We start from the raw sequence: 22586 nt of genomic DNA on the forward strand, positions 1-22586 counted from the left end.
AAACGTCAGCCTTCCTGCTCCTCTGATGCTGCTTGGCCTGCTGCGTTCATCCAGCTCTACACCTTGTTATCTCAAAAATATAATACTTGACTTACAAATGTATAGTGAAACCCTTTTAAACTATTATCTCAAAACCAAAGGAAGCTACAGTGCTGTTTTAAATCTTTTCACATGGTGCTCAAAATGGCTGCTACCTTGCTATCCCAGTTGTATTCATTCATGCAATAGAATCACATTCACCAACAAGGTAAAACAGAGGCCAATCATACATTAGTCATAAAAGCTTGTGGTCATGCTGAACATTTATTTAAAAATTGATGCTGAAGTCTGTTGGGAGTGAAATATTTAACGTTTTTGTGCTTTCATTGTCCCGAAGTCATGGGGTTAATGCATCTTTCTTGTCCCTGAGCGGGTAATAGCATCATTTTATTGCTGCTGTGGCTGTTTGCCCAGAAAAAATTAGAGCTGTCAGGCAGTTTCTGAGACGACTAGAAATAATGGTCCCCTGGGAGACAGCCTCATCAGGTCAGAGTGATTCAGGGGGTACTTGGGGAGGTCATGTGACTGAGCTCAGAGAAAGGGACAATCTGCTGCTGAAACACACTCAGAATTGCAAATACAGAGCCTCTGAGTGGCAAAAGCTCCTTCTGCCTCAGTTTTTATGCACAGTTCCCACGTAATTGAGCTGGTTCATTAACGTCGCCCACGCGGAGCCCTGTTGCTGATTGGTAATGTCCTAAAGGCTCTCATTCCAGTCTGTCACCACTACAGCCAATGTACAACTGATAACATTGTCTTTTTAATTAACATTTTATTTCAAGAAGCCAAACAGAATTCAGAAACAGGTTGAAACAGGAAAAGATGTTTGAATCAATTAAGAGATAAAGTTTAAAAGCATTTTTAATTTGACAATTAGTTTAGAAAATAGATTAATTCCCCATCTAAATAGGGGCAGATTTTATTCGCATTGACTTTGACCATTAACGTCCTATTGATGTAGAAGTGATATATATTAATACCCATATCAGAGTTGTTTATTCTCCTACTGATTCAGGAGTGCTGTACATCTTCAGTGATCTCCAGATGATGTATATTCTTGCTGATATAGACGTGGGCTGTGTTTTTACATGTTGGAGGGGTATATATTCTCATTGAGTCAATGTTACATTTTAAACAATATGACTGCTTACCGTGATCTTTGGACAGTTTGCATCCACTTCAGTTTAGTGCAGAGCTAATGCCACTTTCTCATATATGTTGTAGGTGTAGAAGGATACATTTGAAAATTAAGAAGGTTTCCAGTTATTTATCCCATTGTTGTTTGCGGGCTCTATCTGTGCACAAAGTAAGAACAATAATTGTGCACTACTTACAATTTGACTGTAAAGAAATTTTGGAGCTTCCTTCTTTCCCACCATCCAAACATCTTCCATTATTTTGAAAGGTAAAGATGATGATAGATGCTGGAATTCAGTTCCTAAGGCATTCATAGTACTCCAGCAGGGCAGTAAGGAGGAAAATTTTGGGCCCCACCATAGGCAGGAACAGAGGCTGATGGTTCTAAGAGTGTGGTGAGGTGAGCCTTGTTCATCCTAATTAAAGGAGGTAGACTAGAATTTTAGAGTTGACCTTTAGTTTCTCACACTGCCAAAAGCCCATTTAGGTGCCTGAAGCGGGTGTCTAGTGGCCAGCTTATGACCAACATTCCAGGCAAGCCAGAAGCCACCCCTTTGCCTGCCTGATGGCAGAAGAAGCCATTTGCAGCCCTGTAGTGTGGCAGCATCTCAATAGTATAGTAATGGCCCAGCTACAAAAACCATCACAGGAGGACTTGTGGTGCAGTGGTAGCTCACCAATCGTTGAGTCAAAAACTCTGAGTTCAGAACCTGCTTCGAGACTTGATGGCCATGGAATTTGTGTTATGACTGCACAGTGGCTCAGTGGTTAGTGCTGCTGCCTCACAGCAACAGGGGCCAAGGTTCAATTCCAGCCTGAGGTGACTGTCTGCTTGCACATTCTCCCCATGTCTGCATGGGCTTCCTGCAGGTGCTCTATTTTCCTCCTGCAGTCCAAAGACATGCAGGTTAGGTGGATTGGCCATGCTAAATTACCCCATAGTGTCCAGGGATGTGCAAGCTAGGTGGATTAGCCATGGTGAACACAGGGTTACGAGGATAGTGGGGGGCCAGGTCTGGGTGGGATGCTCTTCAGAGTATTGGTGTGGACTTGATGGACTTGATGGGCTGAATGGTCTGCTTCCACGCTGTATTACATGCACAAAAATATTTATCATCAATCTTTCTGATTTGCCTGTAGCAGACAGTAAGAATGGGAGATTGCCCTGCTCTGTAGGTACAGCATAACAATCATGACCAGCAACCCCTCCGCCCCTCCAAACATTGAAAGACTCTACCCACAAGCTGTTGCCATGAGCAAGTGTCATTCTCATTCTGATGGATTAATACAAGAGCCATTTTCTACTTAAAGTTTCAAAAGATTTGGTGACAGTTCCACTGTTACTGTCCTGCTGCTCTTCGTGCTTTGGAAGGCTTCTTGGGTCCTCCAGCTTTAAGAAGCGATAGGGTTGGGGTTGGGGTTAGCCTCCGACAAGAAGCTATAAACCCCATATTACCATTGGAGTGATGAAGGGAGATATTGGAATTGTTTTCTTTTCATAACAAATGTTATTGCAAAGCCCTCAAAGTTGGCTGTCAAGATAGAGACTTTGATAAGGAAACTAGGTGTATTTTTGAAATAAAATAAAATAAAAGGTTACAGAAGAGGTTGTTGCCTGGAGTGGGAGTAGATTAGTATTGTGAGTGGAATGGTCAGCTTCTCTGCTGTAATTTCTGTGCTTTTATATCATTGTAGATGTAGCCTGGGTTAGATTCAGAGTAAAGCTTCATCTACACTGTCCCACCAAATATCTTAGGTCAAGTGCCTTTTGAATTTGATTCAAAATCAAGCATTCTCTGCACTGTCTCAACAACTACTTCAGGTCAAGTACAGTCTCAGATAATAGCAGAGTAAAGCTAGTTCTTCCGTGAAGTGCTTTCAGGTTATGTATACAGCAGGTTTGATGCACAATACAATCTCACTACAATGACTTATTCAGCGCTCACAAGTTAATGCAACTGGGATTTCATCAAACCTAAAGCTTCCTTTGTTTTAGCAATGAGTGTGAACCACAAGTTTGCAAAATTGTGATGCTTCTTTTCACAATGGGTGAAAAAAATGAAGGAAGAGTTAATCAAGGCTACTATGAGGATATATCTCAGCAATATAGGAGCAAAGCAGGACTGGAGAGGGAAATGTATATAATACACACCCTGTCACTATGTCTTCTGTTTGTTCAAAAGGTGTGTATCTTTATTTCCTGTTAACCGGGTGAGTGAAGTATTGTTTTAAAAGGTTTTCTCTTTCACAAAATGCCATTGTAATCATTGGCCAATCTTTAGCATTTTGCTTTCTTTGTACTACAGAGATCATATGAATCACTACTTACAGCTATCACAAGGAATTATCCCCACCCTCCGATACCTCTGCAATTCACAACCCCTTCAAACAGTGAATGAGATGAAAGGCTTGTTTTGTATGTGTTCAGTTTCTTTCTGCCGTTATACTGAATGAAGGATCTTCACACTTTGAATCAATCACTGTTTGGACCTAACATAGTTCAAGCCTTTATAAAATAGTTCAATTTAATGTCCTTGGAGAGAATATTAGTACAAACTTTGACCTTTTCTAGCATTATGGGCTGCCAGAATAATGCCACTGCCTTTGACTTTTAATCAGGCTGTGTAGTGGATGACATTTCCTTATGACAGATGCTAATTTGCACTGGGGGGTGGGAGCTTGCCTGCATGGTGACCCCTTACAATAAATTAGAAGGAATGTTAATCCAATCTGTGTCATAATGATCCCAAGATCTTGATCCAGAAATATGAGAAATGTGAGTGCAGATATAAACAGATGCTGTCCAGTTTTTGGACAATCACTAATAACCATGACTACTTTTTTGTATGATCTCATATGTTATTTAGGTCTGCTGCAGCCTTGGGGCAAAAGTTATGAACTCTAATTTTGTGTTTTTATACTATGGTCGATTATTTCACAGGAAATCCATTTGATCTATTAAAGAAGTAAACCTGCATTTATGTAGCATCTTTCATGACCTCAGGGGCCCCAGTGTGTGTTTCTACCAATGATATATTTTTGAAGTACAGTCATTGTAGTCTTGTAGGCAATTTCATGGCAAACTCCTAGATGCAGAAGTGTGGTATGAATTGAGAGCTCAGTGATTATGTTACTGAACCAGTAATCCCAAATAATGATCTGGATGCATCTCCCAACGTTTCTTTATGGATTGCAAATTCAATTCATTAAGGAATAGAAAGCTAGTCTCAGTAGGAGCGACTGGATGGTCATTAAAGCCTATTTGGTGCAATCATACAGTTTAGGGAAGGAAGTCTGCTGACCAGTATGTAACTCCAGATCGCAGCAATATTGTTGGCTCTTAACTGATCTTTGAAGGGGCCTAACTGACCACTCAGCTGTCTTTGTGGCTCACCCCCACCTTCTCAAAGGCAATGAGGATGAGCAGCTCATGCTAGGCTTGCTAATATAAAACAAAGAACAGCAGATGCTGCAAATCTGGAACAAAAAACAGAAATGGCTAGAGAAATGCGGCAGGTCTGGCAGCATCTGTGGAGAGAAAGCAAAGTTAACGTTTCAAGTCCAGTGACCATTTTCCAATTCTGATGGCACTTCAATACGGTTCAGCTGGTAATAATTACAATTTGCCAGTTCAGTAATTTAAAATCTGTAAGATATTTCTCTATTTGAGATAAAAGCAGAAATTTCTGGAGAAATGCAGCAGGTCGGTGGAGAGAAAGCAGAGTTAATATTTCAAGTGTTCTGAAGAAGGGTCACTGGACTCAAAACGTTAACTTTGCTTTTGGTCCACAGATTCAGCCAGATTTCTTTTGCAATTTCTGTTTTTGTTCTAAGCCTGTTCGTGTTGTTCACATCAAACATTTATTGCATTAATGATTACATTAATTTAAGAGGAATTATTTTAGGTCTTCGTTGAGGGATAGTCAGGAAACTGGAGAACTCCCATGTACTTCTGCAAAATAGTTGCAAGGCCTCTTTTGCATCCACCAAAGAGGATGGATATTTTCATTGATTAGGTCAAGTGCTTGGAGCACTATTTGACCACACAGCAATCTAAACTGAGAATGCCACTGAATCAAGACAACACCCACAGTGATGGACATTCTCCAAGTTAAGCCTGGACTACAAAGCAGCAGTTGATAACTGACTGAGAAATCTAAATTCAAATCACAGGAAGTGCAGTGGAATTTGAATTTCGTCTGACAGTAAATAGTTCAAAACAGGGAAACTCAGCAAGTCTGGCAGCATCTGTGGGACAAAACAAAGATAATATTTCGCATCCAGTAACCCTTCTTCGGAATGGGTAAATAGTTCAAAACACGGAACCAATTATTTGTACAGACAACATGCAGGAACAACACAGCTAGAAATGTAGAAAATTAAATTGGAACTGAGAACTGGGATCTGAATTCAAATTCAAACCACACTCATGAGCAAGAAAAACAAAACATCTCCTCTTGTAATGATTTACTTTCCATGGACTGTAATGAAAAGGGAATTTTTCCAGGATGTATAATGGGCCAAAATTGCAAAGAAAGCACGTTTGACTAAGGGGTGTACAAGGGTCAGGTTTATAATGTGTGGCTGTGTATCTGCTGGTATGTTCTAGGCTGGGTGTGTATGCAACAGGCGAGCGTGTCATGGAATGGATGAGAAATAGGTGGATCTATAAGGGGTGACATGGCCTTGGTATGAACCAAATAGGATGAGTAATGGGCACAATGTTTAATGGACACAATGTATGATAATGTGCAAAATGGCAGAAAAGTGATCAATGCCTTAGTTCCTTAAAAATAGAGTTTCACTCTCATCATGTCATTTCACACTCAAGAGTCTTAACTTGGCTCGGTTGATAGGTGCCTTGCCTGTGACTCAAAATTGTGGGTTCCCACCCTTTTCCAGAACTTGGCCATATCGTTCAGGACTACATTTTTGTGCCATATTGTCAAAAATGTCAAAAATATCTTCCTTTGAGGTTGTCGACTTGTTCACCGAGCTGGGTTGTTTTTGCTCAGACGTTTCATCGCCATGCTAGATAGCATCATCAGTGGGGCCTCCGATGAAGCAATGTTGTTCTACTCCACTTGGAGTTTATACTGTCCAGTCTGTTATGGAGAGTTGTGTCATTTCCGGTTTTGTTCTGTATGGGTTTGTATATGGAGTCCAATTCTATATGTTTGTTGTTTGAAGTATGGGTTGAGAACCATGCATCTAAGAATTCTTGTGCGTGTCTATGTTTGGCTTGGGCTACTATGGTTGCCTTGTCCCAGTTAAACTGATGGCCTCATTGTCCGAGTGTACTGATAGTAGGCAAAGTTCATCGTGTTGTTTTGCTGCTGGCCGATGCTCATGTATTCTGTTGGCTAGTTTCCTTCCTGTCTGTCCGATATAATGTTTGTGGCAGTCCTTGCATGGTATTTTGTAAACTACGTTGGTACTGCATACTGTGGGAATGGGATCTTTAATCCTTCCGAGTGTTTGTCAAAGCGTGGCAGTGGGCTTGTGTGCTACCATGATTCCTAGTGCCCATAGGAGTCTCATTGTCAGTTCTGATATGTTCTTGATGTAGGGCAGTGTGGTCAATGTGTTAGGGCGTACTGTGTCCTGTTGGTGTTGTCTATTTAGTAGGCACCTGCGGGTGAAGTTGAGTGAATATTAGTTCATTGTGAAGATTTTGTATAGGTGCTGTTCCTCTTTCCTGCGTAGTTCTGGCATATTGCAGTGAGTGGTGGCCCATTTAAATAGTGTCCTGATACAGTCTTATTTGTGGACGTTGGGATGGTTGCTGTGGAGGTTGAGGATTTGGTCAGTGTGGGTTGCTTTACTGTATACTGAAGTTTGGAACTCCCCGTTGGTCATACAGTCAACTCTGATGTCCAGAAACGGAAGCTGATTGTTGTTTTCTTCTCTTGTGAATTTAATGCCGGCAAATACATTGTTGATGAGGTGGTGGGTCTCTTCTACTTTGGCGCATTTAATGATGACAAATGTGTCATCCACATACTGGATCCACAGTTTAGGTTGAATGAGGGGAGGGTAGTGTGTTCTCGTCTTTGCACGACTGCCTCTGCGATGAGTCCTGAGATGGGTGACTCCATTGGGTGTGCCATTGACCTGTTTGTATGCTCAGCCATTTAAAGACGGTGTGTGGTGAGGCACAGGTCTAGTAGTTTGCCTATGTTGTCATTGCTGATGGAGCTGCTGGTCTGTGTTGCTGCTTCCTCTAGTAATGTGGCCACTGTTTCTGTGGCTAGTGGGATGTCAACTGATGTGAATAAAGCTGTGACATCAAAGGATACCATAATCTCGTCGTTGCTGAGTTTCATGTTCTTGAGGGTATTGAGGAAATCTTGGGTTGAATGGATGGAACGGAGTAATCCATTGACGAGGTGTTTCAGTCTCTGTCCTTGGCCAGTTTGTGTGAAGGTGTGCCCGGTAGGGAAACAATGGGTCTGAGGGGGATTTCTGGTTTGTGTACTTTAGGGAGTTCATAGAAGCAGGGGGTGTTCGTGCCTTCTAGTTTCATTCCCAGGTAGTCCATCTTGGTTATTTGTCCTGCATCCTTCAGTCTCTTCAGTGTTCGGGTGTTCCGATTACCTCGTTGCAGTGTTGGGTCTATTGCCACCTGTTGGTAAGGGTTTGTATCTGCGAGCAATGCCTTTGCCTTCTTAATGTAGTCCAATTTGTTCATAATGACGATCATACGCTGTCTGCCCGCTGGTCGGATTATAATGTTCTTGTCTTTCCTGAGTTTATCTAGTGCTTTCCTTTCTGATGTGTTCAGGACGTCCCATTCGTTCATTCGGCTTAGTGTGAGGATTATAGTTTGTTGGATAGCTTGTTGGGTTTCGTCCGTGAGTCTGTTGTATTTTAATGTAGTTTCCAGGGTGGCCATGAAGCCTGTTCTGTTCGCATCTTTGTGGTTATAGTTCAGTCTGTGTAATAGGACAGCTTTCTCAGTTTCTGAGAGTCATCTGCTGGATAGGTTTCTTACCCATGTGTCCGGTTTGTTGTTGTCCTTGTCTTTGTGGTGGATCAGTTAGGTATGTTTCTCCTGTAGCTTATGTTTCTTCTTTGTTTTGGTCCTGTGCTGTTTGATGATGATGGCCTGTTCTAGGATTGTAGTCCATTGCTGGTCTGTAGTGTACACGAGCATCAGCTAGCAGCAAAACGACACGACGAACATTCCTTAATATCAGTACACTTGGACAATCAAGGTCATCAGTTTAACTGGGACAAGGTAACCATAGTAGCCCAAGCCAAACGTAGACATGCACAGGAATTCCTAGAGGCATGGTTCTCAACCCATAAGGCAATCAACAAACATATAGAATTGGACACCATATACAAACCCATACAGAACAAAACTGGAAATGACACAACTCACCATAATGGACCGGACAGTATAAGCTCCAAGTGGAGTAGAACAACATCACTTCATCGGAGGCCTCACTGATGATGTTACCAAGCATGGCGATGAAACATCTGAACGAAAACAAGCCAGCTCGGCGAGGAAGTCAACAACCTCACCCATAATCTGAGCTACAGATCTTTGCAAAAACCTTAAGTATCATCCTTTACAGGAGAAGTGATCATTCTACTTATTCAATTAACGCAGTGATATTAATAATCTACTGAGCACTGGTTTTTGTTTGTGCGATGTATTGTTGTGCCGGAGTGTTGGCCATCGCACAAACAAAAACCAGTGCTCAGTAGATTATTAATGCGAAGGTCAATAGTCCGGCCTCAACCAACCCTGCATAAGAGAAGACTAACTTAGGTTAGGATTTGTGGGATAGTGTCATATGGCATGGAAACAAACCCTTCAGTCCAACTCATCCGTGCTAGTTGGTCATTCCAATTTGACCTAGTCCCATTTGCCAGCATTTGGCCCATATCCCTGTAAACCCTTCTTATTCATATACCCATCCAAATGTGTTATGAATGTTGTAATCTTGCTGTCTTGAAAATGGAAGTCATATTTTGTTAATTCCAACGATGACCCATTTAAAATAATTCACTGTGCTTGAGGTAATTTTCCATAGATATAGTGACTACTTAAGTTCATACATTGCTCTGTGGGACCTTGTGAATGAGTATCTGATTTCTCCTAATCTGTGAACACACATCCAGCAAACTTTCAAAGCTTCAAGTATTGTCCTTGTGAATGAATATCAGATACGTAGGGTAATTATGACTGCGTGCTGCTATAAAACGAACAGTGGGAAATCTTGTAACTCGGTCCACTGAAGTCATCTGATATATAACAGGCTGCAGACTCGTGATCATCTACTTCCTCAAATGGCATATAACTAAAACAGCCCAGATTAGCTGTTGAATAAGTAAGAACATCTAATCATATTTTACTGCATACAAGCTTGACATGCAACCCATGGGTCCTGCTCTGGTTTGAAAAGAATCCTGAATTAGTAAATAATTGAAGTCACAAAGGCTGAGAGTCAGATTTTGCCTGAAAAGGGTATTCAGTTGTTGGAAGTAGGACTTGTTTGTTGATTTTACCACTTTAGCCTCCTAATTGCTATCTTTTGACTCATCGCCCAATTAAAGATGGTTTGCAAGCTCCAAATGGTGACATGCCAATTGGAGAACCAATGGCTCTGAAGAGCCACAGCAATGCAGGGAGAGGTGAGTGCTGCTGAGGCAGGCAGGTGACCTCGGGGGTAAATCAGTACGTAGATGTCCTTAAAGTGGTAAGCACTGAAGGGCGGTGTGGACTTGTTGGGCCGAAGGGCCTGTTTCCACACTTTAGGGATTCTATGATCTATGATCTTCTATGAGCACAAATTAAAATTTAGGCTGGTCAAAGGGGAAAGACCCGCCACCATTCACAGGCCAGACCCATCTTGGGCATAACCAATGTCTTCTTGGAATTGGTTATCATGTTGTGGTCCATTCTTTGAGATTAATACCCTCCAGCTACAGCTATGTTGGACCCAGTACCATCCAGTCCCAGGGCTGCTGGCTCCATGAAGCTAGTGGCCTCCCCATGAGAGGGAGTCCACACCACTGTCAGAAAAGTGCTGGCGGTTTTGTATATAAAGTGGTCCTTAACAGATCCATTTATTATTTGGAATAGACTGTTGTCCTGCCCCACCCCACCATCTAATCCCTAGTGGATTCACTTCACAGTCTACAATGGGAAAACTACCCCTGGCAATGGGGCACTGTGTTGGGAAGACATTCTGGTGTGGCCCGCTCCTGTTCTTTGCTGTTAATATTCCATCACTTAGGTGGCAATAAAATTCTTCCCCATGTCTCATAGAAGCCTACAGTGTAGAAGCAGGCCATTCAGCCCATCAGGTCCACACTGATCCTCCAAAGAGCATACCACCCACACCCACAACTCCCACCCTATCCCAATACCGCTGCATTACCCATGGCTAATCCACCTAGACTGCACATCCCTGGACACTATGGGGCAATTTAACATGCCCATTCCACCTGACCTGCATATCTTTGGACTATGGGAGGAAACCGGAGCACCCGAAGAAATCCCGCACAGACACAGGGAGAATTTGCAAACTCCACACAGACAGTTGCCCGAAGCTGGAATCAAACCCTGGGTGTCTAGTGCTGTGAGGTAACGGTGCTAACCACTGAGTCATCGTGCCATCCACTGCGCTGTGTTGTCTGCTGAAATTGACCCATCCCATTTTTAAAACTTAAATCAACTCCCTGCAGTTTTCTACATGATATATCCGACCTGAAACCCTGAGCTGGAAGAAAAGCAAACATTCTGTAGTTCTGAATCTTCCAAGTTGAAAGATCAAGGTTATAATTTCAGTTGTGTACATGTTCTGTGTGAGACCCAGTTCCTCAATTGCTCTCTGTTGTTTCTGGGAAATGGCTGCTAAGGGGGAGGTAGTTGATAGGGATAATCCCTGAGAGATCTCCAAATGTCTAGTTTTACCCCACAGAGGGGGATGCTAGAGTGAAGTCGCTGGCCGAGTTCTGACTCCCTCTGGTTGCTGTCATGCATTTGTACATATGACTTTTGGCAGAAAAGCAACTTTTGACTGAGTGGCATGAATTGGAAGGATTCATGTTGAATGTGGCTGGGAAAAAAAGGCATGCTGTTGATGCTTCTTGTCTTACACGCATCAGGACACAATCGCAAGAGTACCAAATCTCAAAGGCAGCAACAATTCATACTGCATGAGAAGAGGGTGCTGATTATTGGGCAAGCAAACTCTGATTGGTGGAGATGTTGCTATGGAGAATGCTACAGGGAACATTTAACAATCAGCTTTTGATTTTTATTGATTGTATGAAAAAGGAAACATTGCAGGGATAAGGGGAAAATATCAGAGAGGGGATCAAACTGGATTGCTCTTCATACTCGTGGTACTGTTTTTCTTATTCCATGCTGTACTATTTTGTAATGATCTCAAATGATGGTTCATTGTTGAGCCAGCAAGTAACTGGTGTCACACGTCAATCTGGCTAGCCTCTGTTTAAATCCCTTAGTCTTATGCAAAATTCATTTATCTCAAACAGGATGGCACCACAGATAGAATTAAACTTTGCGTCTCAGGTTAGGAAGGATAAATTCTGCTGAAATTTACCCTCCTGGTCTCGGATTCTCCAGCATCTGCAGTTCCTACTATCTCTAGTTTGTGACACCTCCTGGAGGTGTTGTCAGGATCAGATTTGGCTTTTAAAGGGAGGGAATGTAAGCTATTCTTCAAGAACATAGAGAGAGAAAACTAGTCCAACATCAGTGCTAGGAAAAATGACTAGAATCTATTGGCTCAGACATGATGGCATGGCACTTAGAAAATTAAATATGATCAGACAGAGTCAACATTGATATATGAAAGAGAAACAGAGATTTTCAAGGATGTGATTAGCAGCATAGATAAGAGGAGACTATGGGATGTGTGCACTTGGAAGTTTTAAAAAAGGCATTCAAAAAAGTGCTGCACAAGATATTTTCTCCACAAAATTAGGATTTGTGGGATTATATTAGACTGGATTGAGGATTGGTTAATGGACTGAAACAAGCCATTTTGAGGTTAACAGACTGTAACTCGTGGAGTTTTACAGAGATACTTGACCCTCAACTATTTACCATGACAGGATTGACTGGAAAACATTCAAGTTTGTTAATAATAAAAATTAGGCAGGGAAGTAGGATGTGAGAGGGATTCAGAGAAAGTAAAAATACAGTAACTGTCTGGCTGGGTGGACAAAACACTGCAAGTGGAGCATAATGTGGAGAAATGTAAAACTAACCAGTTTGGAAAGGGAAAAAAAAAATCAACCTTTTCTCAGGAATGGTTTGAGACAGGGAAATGTTGATACTCTGAAGGATTGACGAGTGACTATTCAATTGATACAACTCCTCGTCCTTGTTCATATGCATGCATTTTTTAAATCCGCTGTCCTGGTACATTTAATAAATCACATTCTCAGGCAGAGAGATCCGGGTGTCCCAGTCCATGAATCATAGAATCTCTACAGTGTAGAAACAGGCCTTTTGGCCCAACAAGTCCACACTGCCCCTCCAAACAGCATCTCACTCAGACCCATCCCCCACCCTCTCCCTGTAACCCCGCATTTCCTATGGCTAATTCACCTAATTTACACACCCCTGGACACTATGGGCAATTTAGCATGGCCAATCCACCTAACCTGCCCATCTTTGAACTGTGGGTGGCAGCTGGAACACCTGGAGGAAACCCACGCAGACACAGGGAGAATGTGCAAACTCCACACAGACAGTCGTCTGAGGGTAAAATCGAACCCAGGTCCCTGGCGCTGTGAGGCAGCAATGCTAACTACTGAGCCACCATGCTGCCCCCACCCTGGTTACTATGTAGGAAAAGCAAGCAATCAGGAAAGCTAATAGAATATCAGATTTTATTGTGAAGGCAATTGAATGCAAGGGTAGGGAGGCTAAGCCTCAGTTATAGAGGGCAGTGGTGAAACAGTACTGTACAGTACTGGTCACTGTATGTATGCAAAGATGTTAATGTGTTGGAAACAGTTCAGAGAAGGTTTACTAGACTAATACCCTGAATGAATGGATTGCTTTATGAGAGAGGCTAGGCCTGTATCCTCTGGAGTTTAAAAGAGTCAAGAGTTGACTTAATTGAAACATATAAGATCCTGAGGAGACCTGACCGGGTGAAAGTTGAAAGGATGGTTCCACTTGTGGGAGAATCTAGAACATGGGGTCATAGTTTGATGAGGAAACACTTCTTTTCTCTGTCAGTGACTCTTAGGAATTCCCTTCCTTAAAAGGCAGTGGATATTGCATCATCAAGTATGTTTAAGGCCAAGCTAGGTGGATTCTTGATTACCAAGGGATGAAAGTTTATTGGGGATATGTATGGATGTAGAGGTGAGGTTAAAATCAGATCAGCCAGGATTGTATTGAATGCTGAAGAAGACTCAAAGCGCTGAGTAACCTACCTTTGTTCCTTGTTTGTTAACAGATTTTTGGCAGAGTATATTGAGTGGTAGATCACATGTATGTCAGTGGCTTTCTTGCTTGTAACAAGAGAAGCTTGAGGAACAGCAACTCATCTTTCTATGGAGGCAGTTTATTGCCTTATGCTGTTAACATTCAGCTTAATAACATTCAGCTTAATAACTTCAAGCCCTAACAACCACTTTCTTTTTCTCTCGGAGAGCAAGTGCTGGTAATGGAAGATGCTGGACCACCGGCAGTGAAGGTGGTATGAACCAGTGTTTGGATGAGTTTCCCCAGTTGGGATACAGCCGGTGAGGTGGTCTGCACCCATATGGTGTCATTGATCAGCCTTTCTTCCACTTCATTCCTGAATGATGCGTGCCTTCTGCTCTTTGCCAAATTGTGCACAATCTGCTCCCATTCTGTTATTCTCCTGTGATCATTTATACCTCCCCTGGACTCCCTCCATAGTCTCTGTAATAAACACACATTATTGTGGGCACAGATGGCAGTTCAGGCAGAATCTGGAGAGAGAGAAAAACAGAGTTTCCGTTTCAGGTCTCTGGCCAAACATCAGAACATGGAAAATATTGTTTCTTATCACGTTCCTTTGCTGTACCCCATCATCCCTTTCCAGTCTTGCTTTACTGCTTGATTCATTCCACCCTTTTCCCTGTTTAAAAGCTGTTCTGCATTTCAAACATTTTCTCATTCTAAAGATAGGTCATTGCATATAAACAATTAACTGAGAATATTGGAGCATTTAACCTGCCAGGCATCCAAATATAATATGGCTGACCTCTATCAGAATAGTAGCTACCTGCTCCGAACTGCCCTAAACTCTTGTTTCTTTCTCTACTGATGCCACCTGACCTGCTGAGTTCAGTATTTTCTGTTTTTATGTCTTTTCTTAACATGTTTTTGTATGTCTAAGGCATAAAGGCTTCTGACAGAATATTAATTGTACAGTTGTCTTAAGGGTGCCTCAGTATCCACTGTGTAATCTGCAAGGACAACATCCAATCGAGTCTGCTTTTTTTGCTACTAGGTAACCGATTCTGGTATGTACATTTGCGTCGCCACAGGATCAAGTGGGGAGACCACATGGACCGGATACCTGGAAGTGCAAGGTATTGTGCAGTTAAATCACATGATGTTGGGTAGAAAGCAAACAGTAGACAGGACAGATCATTAACACAGCCTATGTATATACACTAAATGGAAAGGTGGAACTGCAGATGCATGCGGCCTACTCTCAGAATAAGACAAGTTGTAGTGATAAAGCAAACCAAATAAACATAAGGACAATGAAGACTCTCCAAAATTCCCAACAAAATGGCTATCTGGTGCCACTACCAATTTTAAGATTAAGGGTGGCACAGTGGTTGAGTAGTTAGCACTGCTGCCTCACAGCATCAGGGACCAGGGTTCAATTGCACCCTTGGGTGACTGTTTGTGCGGAGTTTGCAGATTCTCCTCAGGTCTGCATGGGTTGTCTCCGCGTGCTTTGGTTTCCTCCCACAGTCCAAAGGTGCGCAGGTTAGGTGGATTGGCCATGCTAAATTGCCCATAATGACAAGGGATGTGCAGGCTAGGTGGATTAGCTTGGGATTGGGAAAGGCAGGGTTACAGGAATAGGGTAGGGGGGACCTGTCTGGATGCGATGCTGTTCGGAGGGTTGGTGTGGATTTGATGGGCCAAACGGCCTGCTTCACGCTGTAGGGATTCTACGATTTGTTCTCGGATTCCTTAGTTAATATTATAGTGACATGACCTTCAGACACAGGTTTGAAATATATTTTCATTTTAAAAAAAAAGAAAATTCAGTCACCTTTTCCTGATGGTCTGACTGTTTCACGCAACAGCTAAGCCACATGGATCTACAAGATCCTATATTTTGTCTCTGGTCTCTGATGAATTAGTTGGTCTAATTCAATTACATTGTACGCTATATTTGTGCTATAGTTCTTCAAACATCCTGATACGTGGTGGGGAAGTATCAGCCAAAGTGATAGATATTGCCCATTGACCAATCCCTCCTGGAAATGAACAAATGGGGATTGAGCACCACAGCTTGTTTTCAAAATCTAAAAGAAGTAACCTGAAGTAACTAGAGAATTTGCAGGCTAAAGTAAAACAAGAATGTTCCTTCCTTCATTTCCACCATTATTTTTAATATCGTTGAAAGAGTAATTTGCCCTATATTGAATGAAGATATGTGAAAGGGAGGGTACAGTGAACTTACGTCCCTAGATTCCGTAAGGCACCAAAAGTTGTCTAAGTCTTAAATATAGTCAATGGTGGAACATCCTGCAATGCTCTGGGATAGAACATTCCAACGATTCATGACCCTTTTGAGCAAAAGGGTCACATCCTGTCATATTGTTAGTAAAGTGTTGAGATATGGAGATAAATTAAGTTGGGTCATTGGTACCCACAGATTTTAAAATCTTCCTGTTAGCAGAAGAAAAGGGATTATGAGAGTGTGGTGTTTTCAGTTTTGATATTCTGCCAATATCTGTTTGGGACCTTGTGCAATTAGTCTTCATTTCTCCACCATGTTGACTTCAGTTTTAGACTAACAGGAAATCTCAGGAGCGTAAATGCTGAATGTGCCAATGTGTTATTTGTTACATATTTAGGAGTGTTTCAGTAAAATTGCCTTAACGTGGGGCGGCATGGTGGCTCAGTGGTTGGCACTGCTGCCTCACAGTGCCAGGGACCTGGGTTCGATTCCAGCCTCGGGCAACTGTCAGTGTGGAGTTTGCACATTCTCCCCGTGTCTATGTGAGTTTCCTCCGGGTTCTCTGCTTTCCTCCCACATACCAAATGTGCAGGTTAGGTGGATTGGCCATGCTAAATTGCCCCATAGTGTTCAGGGATGTGTAGATTAGGTGGGTTACAAGGGGACAGGTCTGGGTGAGATGCTGTGAGGTTCGGTGTGGACTTGTTGGGCCGAAGGGCCTGTTTCCACAGTGTAGGGATTCTATGACTTCTACTGGCACTATTAAACTTGAGAACAGTCTGTAGTCTAGTGGTCATGCTGCTGGATTAGTAATCTCAGCAGAATCAAAACCCACCAGCAGTATTTTGAGAATTTAAATTTGCTCCTGAAAACCAGGAAACAAAAACGCTCATTCCTATTTCCTCCACTACACCTGTTTCGCGTGTTCATGTGACACGCAAGGGAATGACAAGTGTTGGATTGTTGTCAAAATTACTGACTGCTCTTCAGGGGCAGAGACCTTCCATCCTCCCCTGGACTGGTCCCCTACCTCACACCCCAACATGAATGGTTCTTAACCACTTTCAGTTTGTTTATCAAACCATCCTGTCATAACAATCCATAAAGAAGAACCACCACCAATAATTGCTGGCCTTCCCTGGTGATGCCAGATTCTGACAATTTTTCACAAACTGAAAGAATGAACTAAGATAGACCAATAAAACAGAGAGTGAGTCTTCTGCAGAGGACAAGACTGGGAGTTGGGAGAAGGATAAGGAATGGTTCTGGGCAGACGTAGACGTAGTAGTGGCCAAATGGTCAAGGTGATGGATTGGAAATCCATTGGGATTGTTCCCTCGTAGGTTCGAATACTGTCAGCTAGGATCCGCAGTGCTGTTACTTGAGTATAGATGCAGTAGAAGTACAATTAAGAGAGAAATCATGAGGGCAAGAAGGGGACATAGCTTTGGCAAATAGCTTTAAGGAGAATCCAAAGAGATTCTACAAATTCGTTAAGATCAAAAGAGTAACTAAGGAGAAAATAGGACCCCTTAAAGATAGCAAGGCTGCCAACATGCAGGAGATGGGGAAGATACTAAATGCGTATTTTGCATCAGTGGTTACTGTGGAGAAGAATATGGAAGATAGAGAATGTGGGGAAATAAATAGTGACATATTGAAAAAATGTCCATATTACAGAGGAGGAGGTGCTGGATGTCTTAAAACGCATAAAGGTGGATAAATCCCCGGGACCTGATTGATGTACCTTAGAACTTTGTAGGAAGCTAGGGAAGTGATTGCTGGGCCCCTTGCTGAGATATTTGTATCATTGATAGCCACAGGTGAGATGCCAGAAAACTGGAAGTTGTCTAACGCGGTGCTACTATTTGAGAAAGGTGGTAAGGAAAAGCCAGGGAACTATAGACCGGTAAGCCTGACATTGGTGGTGGGAATGTTGTTGGAAGGGATCCTGAGCTACAGGATTTATATGTGTTTGGAAGGGCAAGGACTGATTAAGGATAGTCAACATGGCTTTGTGTGTGGGAAATCGTGTCTCAGTATCTTAATTGAGATTTTTGAAGAAGTAACGAAGAGGATTGATGAAAGCGGATCAGTTGTCGTGATCTATATGGACTTCAGGGAGGCATTCAACAAGGTTCTTCATGGTAAACTGGTTAGCAAGGTTAGATCACATGTAATACAGGAAGAAATAGCCATTTGGATACAGAACTGGCTCAAAGGTAGGAGAGAGAGGGTGGTGGTGGAAGGTAGCAGTGTGCCATAAGGATCGGTGTTGGGTCCACTGTTTTTTGCCATTTATATCAATAATTTGGATGTGAACGTGGAAAGTATTGTTAGTAAGTTTGCAGATGACACCAAAATTGGTGGTGTAGGACAGACAAGAAGGTTACCTCAGAGAATAACGGGACCTTAATCAAATGGGCCAGTGGGCCAAGGAGTGGCATTTGGAGTTTAATTTAGATAAGTGTGAGGTGCTGCATTTTGGAAAGGCAAATCAAGGCAGGACTTGTACATTTAACGGTAAGGTTCTGGGGAGTGTTGCTGAACAAAGAGACCTTGGAGTGCAGGTTTGTAGTTCCTTGAAAGTGGAGTCGCAGGTAATAGGATAATGAAGAAGGCGTTTGATATGCTTGCCTTTATTGGTCAGTGCATTGAGTTTAGGAGTTGGGATATTAAGTTGCAGCTGTGCACAACGTTTTTTTAGCTCACTTTTGGAATACTGCGTTCAATTCTGGTCTCCCTGCTTTAGCAAGGATGTTGTGGAACATGAAAGGGATCAGAAAAGATCTACAAAGATGTTGCCAGGGTTGGAGGGTTTGAGCTATAGGGAGAGGCTGAATAGGCTGGGGCTATTTTCACTGGAGCATCAGAGGCTGAGGGGTGACCTTAGAGAAGTTTATAAAATCATGAGGGGCATGGATAGCCAAGGTCTTTTCCTGAGGGTAACAGAATCCAAAACTAGAGGGCATAGGTTTAAGGTGAGAGGGGGAAGATTTAAAAGGGACCTAAGGGGCGACATTTTCACACAGAGTGTGGTGCGTGTATGAAATGAGCTGCCAGAGGAAGTGGTGGAGGCTGGTACAATTACAACATTTAAAAGGCATCTGGATGGGTATATGAATAGGAAGGATTTACAGGGATATGGGCCAAATGCTGGCAAATGGGATTAGATTAATTTAGGATATCTGGTCAGCATGGACAAGTTAGACCAAAGGATCTGTTTCCATGCCGTACAGCTCTATGACAGAGGAGAGAGCAGCTCAGTGAGGAGCTGTTGGCCTGTGAGCCATCTCTGACTGAAACATGAACAGCCTCTGATAAATAGTGGCTTTTTCCTTATAATTGCTCCTAAATGAACTCACCTTCCCATACATCACCGACTGTTTGATTTTCAGTGTCACAACCTGACCCAGAATAAGGGCAGGTCAGGGGTTAAACAAACATGTTTGATTCTGCAGTGCATTGCCGAGCTTAATGGCCTCTAAAACAAAGACTGAAGAGGACAGTGTACTGGGGGCCTATAGGGCACTTAGACGTTAATGGCCTGCAGCATCTTTGGGAGGGGGATGCTTGCATACATGTTTGCTTTTGCCAGTTAGTGGGTACAGGCTGAAGCTTCCAGCCCATTTTGTAACACAGCCTGACAAGCCTTGTATCTACCGGAACGGTCTCAAAAGAAGACGTTTTTGAAACTGAGGCACTATTAGATAATGTCAGAGGGAAATTCAATGGATTTCGAAGGAGCGGTCACAGTGCTTTCATTGAATTCCTTCCCAGATTTTTGTTCCAAATTGTATTTGTTGTTGTGTTAGCACATTGTTTGTCCATGAGTGGTTAACTCTGTTGGAATGCAGAGCATGAGTTCATTCCCAGGGTCTGTATCTGTGTTTACAGGTGTTGGTGGTGTGGAGTAAACAGTGTTTGTAGTGTTCCTGACAATGTATCTATAGTTTGCAGTGGGCGCCAGGGTGTCCGTCAGACAGGAAACCCTAAATCTCACATTTAAGGGGATGGCAGCATAGTGACAATGTTACTGGAGAAATTAGTCCAGAGGGGCCTGGAAAATGCACAGAGTCATAGAGTTGTACAGCGCTGAAACAAACCTTCGTTCCAACTCGTCCATCCCAACCAGATATCCTAAATAAATTTCATCCCATTTGCCAACATTTGGCCTATATCCCTCTAAACCCTTCCTCTTCATATACCCATCCAGATGTCTCCAAAGTATGTACCAGCCTCCACCACCTCCTCTGGCAGTTCATTGTACACATGTACCACCCTCTGCTTGAACAAGCTGACCCTTAGGTCACTTCTAAATCTTTCCCCTTTCATCTCAAACCTATGCCATCTAGTTTTAGACTCCCCTACCCTGGGGAAAGGACCTTGGCTATTCAGCGGCTGTATAATGTTTAGGCCACTATTGGAATACTGCATTCACTTCTGGTCTCTCTGCTATAGAAAGGATGTTGTGAAACTTGAAAAGATTCAGAAAAGATTTATAGGGATGTTGTCACGGTTGGAGGGTTTGAGCTATTGGGTGAAGCTGAATAGTCTGGGGCTATTTTCCCTGAAGCATTGGAGGCTGAGGGGTGCCCTTATAAAGGTTTATAAAATCATGAGGGGCATGGATACGGAGACATGGATTCCAATCCCAGCAGCTGGGGAGTTTAAGTTCAATTAATAAATTTGATTAATTTTTTTTTTTATTTCTTAATTATTACCACACTGATAACCATGGCACTACCAGTTTGTAGTAAATATCCATCTGATTCACTAGTGTCCTTCAGGAAAGAAAATCTGACAGCATTGCCCAGTCTAGCTTAAGTGTGGCTCCAGACCCACCACATCTAGTTGACTCTTAAGCAACTCTTAATTCTAAGGTGACCTAGGAAGACACTCAGTTGTATCAAACCACGCATAGAAAAATTGACTGATAATAAAATGAGGCCGACCTGACTCTGACCTATGTATCGGATGTAGCAAAGGCACCATCTGCCCAGTGCACTTTGTAAAGTACTTCAGACTAACATCTGGACAATAGCCACAGGATGTATCACAGTTGAGTTTCATTGTTGTAGAAACCTGATGGAAAATTTAAACTTCAGAATAGTCACTCAGGGGAAGCACATGTCATGTTCTCCAGTCTGATTGGTTATTTGGTGTCCTGCTCTCTCCTCTGCCCACTGAAGTTTGAATTGAACAACTACATTGTAACCTAGTTACAGTGTGTAGTCTCCAGTAATTGATCAGAGCTGTGAGATGGGTTTACCGGTGATTAGACGAACAATGAAGACATTTGGTTAAAAAGTGGTACTTTCTTTCTTTTCAGAAAACGGCAGCCCAACACGCATCCTGTCAACAGAACCTGACCTACTGCCTGGCCCTCCAACTAAACCACTGATCACAGATGTCACCCGTAATAGTGTCACCTTGTCATGGCAACCAAGCCAGCACCTTGGAGGCTCGGCAGTCACGTCATACATCATCGAAGCGTTCAGGTACACGAAGGGAAGGAAGTAGTTAGGAAAAGCTGGGAATTAATGTCAATGCAGAGAGGCTTCACATCCCTGCAGACGTGGGCAGGATGTTATTTAGAGAGCAGCAGCTCTAGATGCTAATCTTTTGCAGATTTATGAGGCTCGCTCAGGTGGGGAATGTGTTTGTTCACAAAGAGAGATTTGGCTGTCACAAAACATGACCAGAGTGACCTTGAGTTACTGTCAGACATGGGCTGCTCTAAGAGGGAAAGTATGAGGCAGACCCAACATTGCTTTCTTGGGAGGCAATTGATGGCTGCATTAGAGGAATCTGGAAACCCATCGGCAACATTTCTGAAGAAACACTCTGTCTTTGTTATGACATATTAATTCAGTGAAAGAGATAGTAGAACAATCATAAATGACCAGTTTTCATCATTAATTTGTTTGATTTCTTTTCCTCTCTCCAAACTCTTTCAATGCCTTTGCTCATTTTCAGATCCAGGTGACTATTTCCAAGATGGCGAGCCTCAGGCAATGGCTGAGCAAGACTTTCCATGCCTAGCCTTTGCTGAGCTTCCACCTACATGAGTATAGCCAAGTTCACAGAATCAATATGGGAGAGAGGGATCTGTCTCACTAGAATTCTAAAAACAAACCGCACCCTCAATCACTTACATTTAGTGTTATTGACTCCCTAATGTTCCATGTCTTTTGAATGTTTCTGAAAAGAGAGACATTTGTTGAAGTTGATCAGAATAAGTGCAGCAATGCCAATTTTCAGATGATCACAACTTATACAATCAGAATGATGTATATTTTTGTTATTGATAAAATAGTTTATATAATTTATGCTATTTGTTTGAAGTTTGGCATTCTTGCATTTGTCCAAAGAGTTAAGATTAAAAAAAAACTTCAACAGCACCTCTCCTTTCAGCCATATTCATCTTCTGAAGATGTGGTTCTCTTGGAGCACAGTTCCAAGGGCATTGGCAGATCCAATACTTCATTCAAGTGGAGCTGGGACAGCGAAAACCAGCATGTTAATCCACCATGGACTGAATACTTGCCTTACCTAATGCCAGCACAGCCTTTCCAACATGGCAGACAATGATCCCTCTCCTTGTCTTAGTACAAGAAAAGACAATTCATCGTATGGTTTTCAAACCAAAGTGGTAACAAGAGTTGAGCGTTGATTTTGGTGACAATAGGAACAGTGCACGTTTCCAAGTGAATTACTGAAAGA

At 42.5% G+C, this 22586-nt stretch overlaps 1 protein-coding gene across 1 annotated transcript in view; it reads left to right on the forward strand.

Moving 5' to 3' along the window:
- The window catches only part of robo3 (roundabout, axon guidance receptor, homolog 3 (Drosophila)), a 508257-nt gene that overhangs the window by 408022 nt on the left and 77649 nt on the right, over nucleotides 1-22586 (forward strand). The window contains exons 8-10 of the mRNA XM_048615373.1: nucleotides 14664-14745; nucleotides 21193-21361; nucleotides 21511-21611. Coding sequence (XP_048471330.1) covers nucleotides 14664-14745; nucleotides 21193-21361; nucleotides 21511-21611 — 352 coding nt within the window. The remainder of the gene's footprint in view (nucleotides 1-14663; nucleotides 14746-21192; nucleotides 21362-21510; nucleotides 21612-22586) is intronic.

The sequence above is a fragment of the Rhincodon typus genome, chromosome 32 (genome assembly GCF_021869965.1).
Source record: "Rhincodon typus isolate 14 chromosome 32, sRhiTyp1.1, whole genome shotgun sequence".
Taxonomy (NCBI): domain Eukaryota; kingdom Metazoa; phylum Chordata; class Chondrichthyes; order Orectolobiformes; family Rhincodontidae; genus Rhincodon; species Rhincodon typus.